This window comes from Nicotiana tomentosiformis, chromosome 2 (assembly GCF_000390325.3).
Source record: "Nicotiana tomentosiformis chromosome 2, ASM39032v3, whole genome shotgun sequence".
Taxonomy (NCBI): domain Eukaryota; kingdom Viridiplantae; phylum Streptophyta; class Magnoliopsida; order Solanales; family Solanaceae; genus Nicotiana; species Nicotiana tomentosiformis.
In genome coordinates, this window is record NC_090813.1 from 66,357,545 (window position 1) to 66,372,506 (window position 14,962).

At 37.4% G+C, this 14,962-nt stretch overlaps 1 protein-coding gene across 5 annotated transcripts; it reads right to left on the reverse strand.

Annotated features, from left to right (window-relative positions):
• Nucleotides 1-4,859: 4,859 nt before the first annotated feature.
• Nucleotides 4,860-12,543, reverse strand: LOC104118734 (uncharacterized protein At4g18490). Of its 5 annotated transcripts, none has more exons than XM_070195487.1 (16): nt 12,341-12,543; nt 10,834-10,897; nt 10,172-10,295; nt 9,672-9,857; nt 8,717-9,544; nt 8,359-8,550; nt 8,167-8,295; nt 7,902-8,039; nt 7,249-7,431; nt 6,972-7,149; nt 6,798-6,862; nt 6,676-6,715; nt 6,380-6,556; nt 5,432-5,545; nt 5,260-5,334; nt 4,860-5,174 (listed from the first exon to the last, which is right to left on the reverse strand). In XM_070195487.1, exons 2-15 carry the CDS (start codon nt 10,895-10,897, stop codon nt 5,272-5,274), a joined length of 2,481 nt encoding a protein of 826 aa, XP_070051588.1. In that variant the 5' UTR covers nt 12,341-12,543; the 3' UTR covers nt 4,860-5,174; nt 5,260-5,271. The 5 variants fall into 5 exon arrangements, with proteins under 5 accessions (XP_070051588.1, XP_070051590.1, XP_070051589.1 ...); XM_070195489.1 differs by having other exon boundaries at nt 4,860-5,180; XM_070195488.1 differs by having other exon boundaries at nt 12,296-12,543.
• Nucleotides 12,544-14,962: the final 2,419 nt, after the last annotated feature.

Here is a 14,962-nt window from a genome sequence, read left to right on the forward strand (position 1 = left end):
ATCGTCTCGGGAGCTCTGGCAACCTCGATGGCCTCCGTAGATCGGACTACCAAAGTCAAGAAGCTATTTTCTTCTTCTTCTTCTTCTTCTTCTTCTTCTTCTTCTTCTCTCAGTCGTTGGACCGAGTCAATCGAAAGGGCAATTACTTTTCTCCTCACCCTTCGAGTTTTGGGCTTGGGGTCCTCTGACCGAGAGGAAGCTCTTCGCTTCTTATCTTCCCATGTTTAGGGACTAGGGACTTGTTCCCTTCTTCACCGCTCGAAGGCCTCAAAGCGGCATCCCTGGTTACGCCTGCATAAAAGGAAATCGGTAACGAATAGAACGCAAAGAATACTTCGAAGGAAACAAGAAGCAAACCTCACCATGGTTCTTGGCCTCCCATCTGCCTTTTACCAAATCACGCCAAGCGCGCTGGGTGTAAGAGGAGGTCGAGGCTAACTTCTGAACCCAGTTCTCGAGGTCAGGCACCGCTTGTGGCATCCAAGGGGCAGCTGAACATCAGGGAAGGATATCAGAAAAAATCGAAAAAGGACATGAAAAGTGAACAAAAATCACTTACGGTCAAAATTCCATTCTTTAGGGAACGATATCTTCTCCTCCGGAATGAGATCACGGGTCCTCACTCGAATATAACGACCCATCCAACCCTGATCCTTGTCTTCATCGATGCTCGACATCAAAGCCTTCGATGCCCGACGATGAAGTCTGATTAGTTCTCGAAAGATCTGAGGCCGATACAGTCGTATGAGGTGGTTCAGAGAAAAATCCAACCCCCCGACTTTGATAGAGAAGAAGCGCAATAAGATCACTATACGCCATAAAGAGGGATGAATTTGGGCAAGGGTGACTTGATACCTTTTGCAGAAATCAATAATCACCGGGTCGACGGGTCCCAGTGTGAAGGGATAAGTATAAATACTTAAAAACCCCTCCACGTAAGTGGTAACACTCTCATCGGAAGATGGAATTTGCAACACGACCTCGGAACCCCAGTTGCAGTCTTTTCTGACGGCCTCGAGGTGATCCTCTGTTATAGAGCACGTATACATCGATACATGTTCACATCGACCCGGAACGGAGGAAGGATTCTCCACCTTAAAATCGGTCTTCAAAATGCACGGGCCAGGAACATAGTCATAAACTGACGGCTCCACCGGCGCCTTATCATCAGACAGCCGTGAGGAAGAAGCTTTCTCCTTCTGAGGTACGGTTTTGGAAGTTTTCGCCATTGATATGAAAGGAAAGAGTGCAAAGGAAGGTGAAGAAATAGACAGCACCAAAATTCTGGTATGGGCGGCCCCGTAGCAGCGAAATAAAGAGGATAAATAAGAAAGTTTTGAAGAAGAGAAGGCGCAAAAGTGGTAAAGGTTGTATGGAAAGACTATTTATAGACTAAGGCATGATGGTTCGGTATTAGCGGTGGCCGACCACCGTCTGACACACATTAAATGCTTCGGTAAAATCGAGCCGATGGGACAGCTATTACATACGTCAAGATCGGGTTCGATAGAAACGTCAGCATAAATTTGATCGAGCCGCAGGGAAATCATATCGTTCCTCGCCACATCCTTTCCGAGAAACGAGGGGACTATCTGTGTACGGTCAAAATCGATTCTCAGTCATAAAGACCGGTCTAGACAATGACGTTTCAATCGAAGGGTATCCACATGACAAGCTCGGACGAATTCCGAAGTAGGGACGTCGTGCTTCGAGCTATAAGACCGATCAACGGCAAAACTCGATATCATTATCGAGCCCGTGTCTGAATCGGACTACGGGGCAACACCGATTGACACAGGCCCCGAATATCGATGCCCCAAGGCAGAACCGAGCTCGAACCAAGACTGGGGGTTCGATCTAACACCGAGCTCGAGCCAGTGCCGAGCTCGCAGACAAGAACCGTTACAACCGCACCGAGGGAGAGAATCTTGGCGAGAATCAAGGAAGAGACAAACCATCACGGGTCCTCCACTATATATATTATTTTATTATGTTGTTATAGATAAAGCAGTAACCTTCTACTATAAAAAGGGGGATAGACTGCAATAGACGCAGGTCCTCGAAGATATATTAAGATTTCACTGTGCTTGTTTTTCTAACTCATTTCAGTCTTCCCGTCCATCATTCTCATTTTATAGCAAAAATACCTGTATTGTCATTTTGTATCAAAGGAATTTGCATACCCTTAGAACCATATTTAAATTTAACGTTATCCGATTTTTCGGGTAAACAAAATTATTCGACATTAATTAGTTCAGTCTGCTGAAGAGTATTAAACTGACAAAAAGAAAACCGAACAATTCACAAAGACCAGAATTAATTCAGCGAAAAAACATAATGTAAGAAATTACTCTGATGAAATATTTTCCTTAACATCTGATAAGTTTATTACAAAAAAGGGCTGTAGTGTACTAATGTTCTTTGTCAAAAGCATCAGATCACATTATTGCAAAGGAAAAACGTAATTACAGCATCTGAACACCAATTTAGATGAAGATTCTTGATTTCTGGTTCCCTATGGCCTAGACAATATAATTTTCTGATCATAAGTGTTTAAAATGGTGATGAGGGTCAGGTCCTCCTGGACTCACTCGCTCGGGCCAATTGCGGGTGCTATATTTCGTCTTCTCTCGTTCGAATTGTTCCTCCAATGCTTCCCTGGCAATCCTAATAGAAATGAAGGAGCGAGCCTCGATTAATGCAGATGAAAACAAGATCAGCAAGATAATGCAGGATAAATACTTGAAGCTAGACATTGTATTTATCATTCAAGTATTTCAGAAGAGCTAGAGAGTTTCATTATATACATTTCTTTCTGTGACTACTCGTAATGTTCAATATATTTTTATATGGATGTAAAGCTTTAATAAGAGGAAACTGATTCAAGAAGCATAATCTTTTTGTCTTTACTTGAAAAATATTCTTTTAACGTCCTAATTTGCAGTAATGTTTAGGGATGAGGTCTGCACAGTCCATTTATGAATTTAAGTTAATTTTTCCCAAGAGATACGTAAGACAAAAGTCAACCCTCTTTGTGTCAGCCTACTATGTTAAAAGGTTTTTAAGTTTGCTTTTTTAGCTAATGCATAAGGATTTACTTAGGACCACATCTAGGAAATGACATGGACAGATGGTGGAGGATGACTTTGATAAAAATAGTGAATTTACAGCATGGAATTCATCTAATTTGAATAGATGCTGATGGAGATGCAAACTCATTGGCTGAACGGCTCATTCTGATAAACATGAAACTCATACAGTGAGCCAAGCAAAATTAAGAGAAGAGCTTTTATAAATGCAAAAGCCAATAGGAACTGACATGCAAACAGCATCTCAGCATCAGCAATAAAGTTGTGGATCAGAACAAAGTTTTAACATTTTTGTACAACATTATCCAAATTATGTATTCTAATAATCTTTCTGTCAAAATTTAAGAGACTAGTTTCTTTACAATTTCATGTCCAGAAAATTGCGAAGTCCAACTGCGATGAAGTGTGCAAATTCAAGATTGACATGCCAATACTTAAATGCAGCCAAAATTACTATCTGAGCAGACAGTAGCCTTCTTCAATTAGCATAGATGACTTGTAACAATAATAAGATTTTGAAAATTATTTACCGTCATTCACTCATCATATTACACTGCAGTTACATGGTTGAGACCTCATAGACTATTCTTTCAACTTCTACTTTAAATACTCCTTTTTAGTTAGATATTTTCTAAATGCATATGCAATATTGATGGAGCTTCTAACGACAACCCTGGATTATGTGAATACTGGTTCATTATCAGAAATAGCAATAAATATTTACTTGATACGTGCTTCAACAAGATTACTTTGCTAGCTTTAAACCAACTTTCCAAAGGATTCGTTCATTTATAATGCTGCACAATGGTGTGGACAAAATTATTATTGACACTGATAGGATGCAAAACGAAAACTCTTCAATAGGAAATGAGTACCTCCATACCCATTGATGAATTTGACTGAACAAATATCGGGACTCATTAGGCATATCATGGTGCAGATTCAACATATCTGCAGGGAGGCAACTCAATGGCTGATTATCTGGAGACATATATATGCAGTTAACATGTTTTCACGGGATTTTGATAACTTCATGCAACTTCACTCTCATGCTTGTAAATTGCTCAATATGACAAGCCTGGTATCCCTAATTTTAGGTCTTCAATTAGGTAAATAAGTTTTCAGAGTATTTGTTTTACTTCTATACAACTTTTAGTTCCATCACTTATATTGCAATATAGCCTGAGGAGTATAAAGCTAAGACTTATAGTTGTTGTTTTCTTTAATCTTCTCCACTCTGGTTTCCTTCATCTCTGAAAAGGGGAAACCTCTTTCAATCTTCTCTACTCTTGTTTCCTTCATCTTTGCAAAGGGAAACCTCTTTCTCCTGCAACAAGATTTGGTTAGGCATGATCCAATGTCCTGCCTTATTCTGTAGCACCTATTACCTCTTATTTTCTGTAATGAAATGTCCCATCAAGAGCTCCACGATGTGAGTAGATGGTTCCCTAAAGATAAAATTACAGCAATTTATACTTAATTGATAGTTTGACAAAGATTCTAGAGTTTGCTTTCATTTCACTTTTAAAATTTCATAAAGATTTATGCCCAGAAAACACAGTTATCTCCTTCCCCAATAGTTTAACCTGTTCCTTGTGTTTACTCAACTTTCAGCTCATACGGTTATGAATTTATTCAGATCGTGGGCTGACTACCCATATTTGGATATGAATAACATATGTATTCACAATAGCCACAGAAATCTATTATCTCATTTAGTGCTGCTTTGTAAGGTTTCCAAAGGGGGAGAATCTGTAAAGAAGCACAAAATGATAGTGCAAAAAGCATACTAAGATGTTCAATATCTTCAGGTGATCTTAGTATAAGCAAACTGCCAATATCTGTACAAGGACAGATTCTAAGATGCAGACGTTTAATGAGATACTTGAAATCTAGTAAAAGTTCGACTTCTCCTTCAGTCAGAGATCTGCCTACAAGAGTAAACTAGCTCAAACATCACTTTAGTTTGTTATTAGCACCAAAGTCATCTTTTGCACTTGTGAACTCAATGCTTCTTCACCCGGAGGAATGCAATGAAAAGAGATTCTTTGTGATTGCATTAGAACAGTCAGCAGCAAGCTCTGCCTGAAACTACATGGCGTTAGTAGTTATACGTATTTAACTACTCAAGTCTTTCTGCAGCATGCACACACAGAGAGGAAAAAAATACCTCTATGTTGTCTTAGTGTGATATTGCTAGTTGGTACCTCATCATCAACTCAGCAGCGAATTTCTGAACCCTGTGTATGTTCTAGGTGGTGAAGGCATACATGACCATTTTTAGACTAAAGAATTGAAAATTGTGAAAAGGAAAGGGTGCGACAGTAGTTCAGTAATAAGGATATCTTCTCTTCATAAATGGGATGGTTAAGCAGTAGCAGCTTATTGTTGTTCACAACAGCACGAACTAATAGTTCTTTTGCCTCCTCCTGTTTTTTCCTGAGCATGCTGCACATCTGGAAACATAATAAACTATGATCAGGCATGACACTTTCTCACCTGCCTCGTCTAGGCCTCAACAAAGAACAAATTGTTGCTTGCTCGGAGAAAAAGGAGCTAAGTTGAAGCATATAGAATTATTGCACCACGTAACCTTTGAATTTTCAATTATCGGCTTGAAAGCATTAATAGAGGGTGGTCTAGGACACTAATTAATGCATCCACCAATTGGCTTTGGGGACCCCATTTCAATTCCGCTTATATAAGAGACATATAAAACTTCCACCAACAAAATCAGAATAACCATCTAAACTGGCTTCTTATTCTCGTGTCCATTTTTTCTTTGTCAAACTCATGGATGCCTCTTGAAATTCCGAGGTGCAGTTAAAAAGAGCAAACCTGCTTTCGAGCATACTGAAGGTTTCACTAAAGTGGAACTCTAGCTAAGATTGATACAATGAAAAGGATGTTAAGAAAATTCAGATCCAATTACATAAACCTAAAAGGAACTACTGTAACAATTTCTAGGACCAAAGAGGACATGTCTAAGTTACCAACAGAAAACAAGTTGAGAGAGAATGCAGAATTTTTTTCATTGTTCGTGTAGCCAATATAAAATGGGAAGGTGGTATATCTCATGCAATTCTAAATCTCAGAGAAACTTAAAATATGAAGTGTATGTTGTCTGGTTACTTGTTTAGAGTAGAAATGTACTGGCTGAACAAGCATTTACCTTTTCCACAATTTATAGCAGTGATTTACTTCATGAGTTCTCATAATATCTGAAAAGATACTACACCAGCAAGCAGAAAACAAGGAAGAACCAAAAATAGCGAGGAAGCACTCCTTACATCATCGAGATCCTTTGAAAGAGCCTCAGCCTTCTTTATGTTGTCATCATCTTCTATCGCAAAAGGGCGTCCTAACTCTTTGATGTTCATCTCCATAGGAACATCACGTGAAGAGATTTGGCAATTTTCATAATCACTGGTCTTATTACCATTTCCAGAATGCTCATGATCATTAACCTATCAATGAAGAATGATGGAGAACTTTAAAAGGTTGACATGCTTCTACGTTCCTATGTATGGGAGACACTTCGGAAACTATATCAAACATCTATTTCTATTCCTTTTCTATCAATCACCTGTTTGTGCCATATCCTTTCAGTACCTTCAGAGGAGCCCCTGTAGAATTTTGAGGAGTAATCACACCTAAGTTCAGCATTGATGAAGAAAAGATGTGCATTATCTAATTTTACAGAAGAACCTGCTTTCACTGGGTGAGTGCGAAAGACGCTTTGACGGAAGTAGGATCGTCAAATCCAAATTCGTCTGCATTAGGTGCTATCACAAGTGACAAAGATGTCCTATACTTGTTATGTGACTATGCAGAAAAGGTATTCTTTTGCAACGGAAAGCGGTGGAGAAAAGGAAAACAGACCTCTGGTACTTTCCTCTTGATGGACAAGTTAGCAGGCATTTGCTTCAGCCTCTCTGTACAATTATTGTCTTTGGCTTGTAAAATAGCTTTAAAACCACCATGCTGGTCCACATTTTTTGAGGATTTCATATTTTTTTGCAACACTGTCCGAGATGTCTCGGGCTTTGAACCAAGTTTTCTGCATTAGGAGCATGTGATTGATTGAAAGATTTCAGAAAAATGAGATCTCCATATTTGAAGAATTTGACAGGTAGCAGAAAGAAAATCAGTATGGTACGCTGAAATTTTCAGGCTGGATGTGTCTAGAGTCCTCCTGGCAGCTTTAATAGGCAGTGTTTTGTCTCCTTCGTTGAGAGTATTCTTTGCAGTTGGAATAGGAGTTATGTTTCTTGTTACAGCAATGCTGCATGGGGTGGACGTAGTTGTCTGTTGACTTTTGCTAGGAGGACTTATCCGGGAACTGAAGGAAAACATGCCAACGATTTTTTTTTTGGTTAGAAAATATTTCTATTTTCATTCATCAAGAGAGGCACTTAACTGGATTTAAGCACAATATCAGAGCGTTGTGTCTATGGCTTAGAAATATGGCATTATCATTCATAACATATAAGATGATTTCTTAATCTACTTAGAATGCCAAACAATATCTTATATAACTAATAGTTTTGGGTGAACTGATCTCCATATACAACAAACATGACTAGTTTAAGAGAAAAAGTTCAAACAAGTAAATCAGATAAATATGTGAAATTCTTTTAGGTGCGGGCATCCAAACAGAAACGATACTGCAAAAGAAACCAAGAAACAAGATCAGCTAAAGTAGTCCATGCATGCTAAGAAAAGTTTTCTATACATCTCAAGCATTTTACATGGTGAATTCAATGGCATAATCTGTTGGAAACATCAATCTGATGGGCGAGATGGCGAGACCTGAAAGTAAAAAGATCTTTACTGCTTGCTTTGCTTTTCTCAGGAACAGATTTTCCTAGTTTTGGTTTTTGTTCATTTGGCCTCAAAGAACCAATCAACGCTCTTATGTTTTCCTCACCATCCAACTGGGAGTCCTTCCTAAAGTATTTGGGTTATCAACAACAAATGTTAGAATTCTTGCATTTACCATGAAATTACAATCAGGTAAAGTAAACGGAAGCTTGAAAATTTAAGCATGATACAAATGTAAGTTACTAAAACTTACATAGTAATGCCTAAAACTTGGTGGCTCTCCTGACTTCCTGTCTGAAGAGGGTTAATCATTGGCAGTAATCCAGAGTCTGTGGGGAAACCAGCTTTGCTCCCAGTTTCATCATCTTTGTTATCTTGAGATCTGTATTAAATAGTATCATATAAACTGTCTAAAAAAAATTTCTAGTTTACACCATTGGCTTACATTATTTCATCTGAAGGACTCTGTGTTATGGAGCCAACTCTCTTGTTACCAAATTCAGAAAGTTTTGTCTCAGTCAATGATGTTGTCTTCTGCATCTGAGCTGCAGGTTTAATTGATGGCATAAAAAACTTTGACCTGATGACACCAGTGTCTCTTCTTTTCTCTGCTGTCAAATCTTCAGCTACTATTCCACTGCGACAATTTCAGAAAAAGCAAGTGCACCACAATTTCATAATATGCAGGACAGAGACTTATTTTACACTGTTCTCTACGAAAGCTAAGCTTTGCAGTTTCCAAGTTAGACATCATGGACAGTAATGCTGAATGAACAGAAGGGAGATGGTCCATATTGACCTACTTGCTTAATGAGGATGCAGAAAGCTCAGAAGTTGGGCTCTGAATCTCGTTACCGACTTTCACGTCTTGCATTTTGTCTTCTGTAGCATTTGCAATGTACATACTATTGGAATGTGTCTGAGTCCTGTCCTTATTGGTCTCCAAAACATGCTTATCGCTTTCAAGGATGCTCTTTTCACTAGCATTGTTCATTGATGTTGCAACACCCTCCAAAGATGAACTTTCTAAAACTGTCTTATCATAGTTTTTGTCTGAGTCCAAAAGCACTTTTTTGTTTACGTCTGTTCCTACACCAAAGAAAGTAACATCCGCAGCCGAATTAACATGTTGCTGTAAACCAGAAGAAGTATCACTTCTTGATTCACTCCGTGATATCAAAGAAGTTCCCTCTACTTGGCAAACTGCTTCTTGAGTGCTGGTGGATATTTTTTTCTGCAACGAAATTTTTGCTTTCTCCAGTGCAACTTCACTGCTAACTGATTGCAACTTTGAAGTGTCGTTATTGCCCATAGTATGGTTTGAAGGTAAACTATGTTTTGTGGTGTCATGATTTTTATCTATGTCAATATGAGAATCAATAGTCAAATTCATCCCAGCCTCTGATGCACCGTGTTTCTGGGCTGTCCTGTCCTCTAAAGAACCAAGGTCTTCATTCAGATGACTTCCAGAGCCTTCATTACCACTTTTCTTAGAAGAACATTCCTTTTCTTGGTTGTTCGCCTTTTCTCCAGTCTCCCCGCTTGACCCAAAACTGAAGCTATCCTTTTCTTGGTTGTTCTTCGCCTTTTCTCTACTCTCCTGGCTTGACCCAAAACTGAAATTATCCAACCTGGACCAAACACAGTTGGGGATACTCCACTTAGTTACAGTGGAACAATTGAGTCATGTTGATATTTGATGAACTGAAGCTAGACAAATATGGAGCACAGTAAAAGGAGCATAAAAGTAGTACATACTCAAAATCAAATGAAAAATTGAAGTCATCTCCCTTCTTTTTGTTGACAGCACCTTTGGATTCTTTTTTTGATGTCTCCCTTGATTTTCGATCCTTTTTACATGGGGAAGAGATATCAAGATCTGGTATGTCAATGTTGAAGGATGATATCTTGCCAAAATCACTATCAAGATTGAAATCCATATCCCTAAAGAAAGTTCAATGCCAGAATTAGGTAATGTGTCATTCCTTCTCTATTCAACATTCTATAGCTTGTCCAGAATCAAGTCGCGAAAATTGTTTGTCACAAAGATACTGCAAATTTTTACAGAGAGTAATACCGTAAAAGAGAGACAGAGAGACTTGCAAGTTAATGACAGAAACCTTAGATCCAAGTACCAACAAAAAAGTAATAGACGAAATAAATGAAAATAATAAATGCGAGTATTCTGATGCAGTAGCTTAACAAAATTAATTAATTACATAATCAGAAATAACAACACAAGGCTATGCAGACGTTACTCTTTGTCAAAGTTGAATGTCTTTTTCTTATTTTTGGATATAGGCCCAAAGTCGAAATCCATTGCATCATTTCCCATAGACATCGATTTCAACGACTTAAGAAAGTCATCTCCAATATCCAGATCTGTCACAACATAACGTAAATAGTAATTATCCATGTGGATTAAAAATTCCAATATCTGCAGTACTCGAGATGTATAAAGAAAGGCACAGATAAACATAAACTCATTGAGAATTATCTGCAACGAAGAATGTATCTCTATTTACTTTGTTCCCCCACTATGTATATTATTGGACATTTTGCACGTTACAATCCATTAAGCTGCCATACTTCAATGTAGCATTCCTATTTTAAAGTCTGGCGTCATATACTGTTGATCCTGACATTTTCATTTTCAAAAAGCTTTATATCTGAACGTTTCTTGAATACAAGTACAAAAAACTGAGAATTGTGAATCTCATCTAGATTGTCTTTTGTAACTTTTTTTAAACAGACTTGGTATTACATGACAATACTGTTCAAGGAAGCTATCTGTTCTAATAGGTATTTCATGCTGAAATCAGATATTTTTAAGCTTTAAGAAGTGCAGTTTTCAGTGTTTAATTCTACAAATAGGTTTACATCTAGATTCTAGTGTGAACCCAAAAGAAATGTTAAGTACCAAGTAATGAATCTTTCTCTTTTGATTTGACAGTCGAAGCTGCTCCCTTCTGAGATTCTGCCATCTGCACAGAAAGCGTCAGGATCTCAAAGGGCTTCAAGAAGGTAGGTGAAGGAGCAGTTATTCGAAGAGAACATATCACAGAACTACAAAACTAGAAGCAAAGAACCACAGCTCTTGCACGGCACTCTGATAGTTTGAAATAAGACTTTTTTAGGTGATAAGTAGTTTGATATAAGACTTCTATCAAGTCATAAAACTTAAATGGTTCTTTCAACATTTTTGCATCAGAAAACAGCTGCAATATGGTATATGGAATCAAAGCATCATTTCCTAGCAAGGCTTGACCAGACCAAGCACAAATTTATTTTGCAAAGGCATAACATACACGGCGTCATGAAGAACACTAATAGAAAGGTGGAATAAAAAGGAGTGCGAGAGTAAATCTACAAGCACACTCATTTTATGCAAAACTTTAAGTTCCCTCTGTCTGTAACAAAATATCTGATATGAATGTCGAAATCTGGAAGCGAACTTTTTTGGTAACTACTTGGAGAATTTGCAATTCATAGGACAATTAAATGCTATGAAATTTAACCAAACAAGAAAACAACACATTCCAGAGGCTATTTGAAGGCAGTATGACACAAAAAGAGAACCATATGTATCTTATATCTCTTTTCAAATCTCAGAGCTAATATCAAAGTTCTGTTTTAAGGCTCCAACCAAAGCACACTAGTCACTGTTCACTTAGCCAAGTGGAGATCTGCCTCTGTAGGATCAGAGATTAAGTTTCCTGCCAGTTACAAAGGAGACTCTAAATGACATTGCTATTCAGACAAATTTTAACGAATTCCTGAAGTTAAATAACATGATTAACTCATGAATGCAAAAGAAAAAATGAATAAGTTTAAAGACAGATGATAAATGAGATCTTTAAAAATTCTAAATTAAACCTACTGGTCCGAATACAATAACAAGGCTATGAGAAAATAAATTGCATTCTAACTTATATTGAAGCATACAGTATACATGCACTACAGCAGTGAAACAAATACTAGGAGCATTAGCCTTTTGTGCAAACGCATGTAAGTAAATTATTTGACTCTCTAAAGATAATCTAGATAGTAACACAGCTTGGACTCACTCTCTCTCTCTCTCTCTCTCCTGAAGTATATTTATCATCTTAGAATACATCTCCTACTTTTATCCTAAAGTTTCAAATCGCAGCATAAATATACTCAAATTGATGAATCGAAAATAAATGACAGCAAAAATGTCTCATAAACTTGAGGATTAGTAAATCGATACCATTAAAATTAACGTCACATGTAAAAGGACTTGATCTCTTCACCAATTCCTCAAATTATAAAATTAAAGTTATTCACAGCTCAGATATTGCGAAAATGGATAATAAATTGCCAAATTTCCTCGTTTAAACATTTCACAGTTTGATACGTACGGATGGAATCGAAGTAAAAGCAAAAACAATCCGAATCTGCGAAACCTGGTGAATGTGTACGATCGAATGAAAAGGACGACTTCAATTTCGATTCCCAATGATTTCGAAAGCTTCGAGTTTCGATCGCCCGCTTTTCCTTTGCTTCTGCGTATGCAGAGTGAAGAGAGAACAGTATGTGGGTTTGAAATGATAATTATCCTTTCGCGCCTGAATTGGGTTTATATAGGCGGACATCGGTAGCATGATGTGACAAGGAATGAATTTCAATATTGTACACATTATAGTGCGTGCGGAGTAAACCTGTTAAACGGGCCGGGCCAGCCAATGACACCCGACTTGACCCGGTTCAGCGCGGATCAGCCCGGTCCGCTAGGGGTGGGACGGGTTGGGGAGGGTTATGGGTGGAATCGGATGGGGGCAGGCCTTTTTTGGTAAGCGGTGCCTCGGAACCCGGTTAGTCCGGTTACCCACTACCGGGTTTTTACCGGGCTACATCCCGGTTACCGTTAGATAATTTTTTTTAAATTTTTTTTACCGTTGCCAACGGTCAAATTCAAAAATGACCGTTGGGCAACGGCCATTTTTTGCATTTTTGGCCATTTCAGCCTGCCCCTTAAGAAAATAGCCCCCTACAATTAATAATTGATAAATTGTAATTTTTAGAGTTTAAAAATTATAAATAACCCCCCATCTTTTTTATTTTTTCTCACGATTTGCTCTCTTACTACTCTAATTCTCTTTCAATTCTCTCTTGATAATATTTCTTATTGCTTTCAAGTTCTCAATTACTTATTATTTCAAGTTTCATCAAATATTTATTTTAGTCACTACAAAATTATAATTATCAAGTATTCAAGTGAAGTGTGGTATCAATATCATCAAATATCAATTGAAGTGTGATATCAAATTTATTGCGGCATCCGGAATCCAGGTACACTCGTTCAATCTCTTTCTATTCTTTGGTGTATATTTTTATTTTATTATTTAGAATTATTGATTTAGTTTTTTAATTTAATTTACATAATGGATATTTTTAGAGCAGCCAAAAAAGCGTGTACTAGTAGGGTGGTAGTAGTAAGAGTAAAAATCCTAAAAGATCAAGAGGTGGTGCTAGTTCTTCTAGTAGCTTTATACATATTTCTGAAAGTTCACCTGAAAATTTAAATATAAATTATGAGCAACTTCAAGAAGATAATGGTATAGATGATAATGTAGATGATAATTTAGATGATATTCAATCACTTAATAATCTTGAAACACCACCAACTACACCTGATACTGCTAGTCAAAATACTAGGGGTGAAGGTCGTGGTAATACGGGTAGGCCTCCCCTCCCTATTAAGATGAATAGAAGATTAAGAAGTAAGTGTTGAAATTTTTTTGAAAGACTAGAAGAAGATAAAAATTATGTAAGATGTCAAATTTGTAAGGAAGTATATAAATGTTACACCCTGTACGTCCCAAGGTGACGTATAATAAATATGAGACTTGTTAATCATGATATAAATGAGTTTAAAGTCATAATATGACTATATATGATGTTTGGATAAAACATATAAAGTTTGAAAAAAATCAGATTAAAGTTTCGGAAAAACCAACTAAGGATTTGCCATGTAACAGAGCTTTTTGAGAAATATGTTTCGTGTGCTATATGTGGTCTTTTGGGACATATTATATAACAAATTGAAGGTCTTGGAATGTAGTTTCCAAAGCTCTTAACCATTTGTTCATACGATATCCGGATAAAAAGATATAAATGTCAGAAGATGGGCGAATTAGAGGGTGCCAAGCTAGCACCTTTTGACTTTTCAAAAGTTGTTATATTGATTTAACTCGTCTCTCTCTCTCTCTCTCTCTCTCTTCATTTTTACACATAATCTGACCAGAGAACTCCATAAAAAATGGTCCTTGAGTTCTCTAATAGTGCTTCAAATAATACTAACATCCCGGGTACGAAATTGAGAAGCGATAACATCAGAACGATCCCTACGATATAAGTATCGCTATATCGCCTCTCTTTTTCTTTGTAGTTTGAGTTTTGAAATGTATTTAATAGTTAATAAAAATTTCTAATTTCTGTATTTAAGCTTTAAAATATCAAAAAAAGTTGATAAATTTATTTCCTAATTGTTAGACCTCACGGGACGGTGATCGGAAGCCGTGAGTTCGAGTTATTTGACTTGTAGTGGACTGTTTTGTGGGCTGTTTCGTGTTGCTTTTGGGCTGTCTATTGTGCTGCTAATTTATGGAATTTGGAAGGATAAAAAGGGCGTGGAGAAACGCCACATGTGGTAGGGTAGTAGGTTGGTCGCTCGTCGTTGTAGTTACAGGCTAATTGATAACTTGTTGATTGAGTGTATTATGGTATATTTAGGGTTTTGTTGTATTGAAGGTCCTAAATTGTAATTAGGTTGGTTTTGAGTTGCTGATTTTATTATATTTTTATCTTGCCTATAGTAGGCTTGAGGGAGTAGTAAAATCAGTGGAAATATTGCCCGTTTTATTTTAGAATCGAGTTATCGTTTGAGATACGTAATATACTACCACCATCTAAATTGTACACGTATTTCTTTGTTATAGGGTTAGCGCACTAGTTGCCATAAGCTTGTTGTTGAGTTGCATTGACGACTTGAGGTATGTTAAGGCTATCCCTTCTTTTTTTTTTGG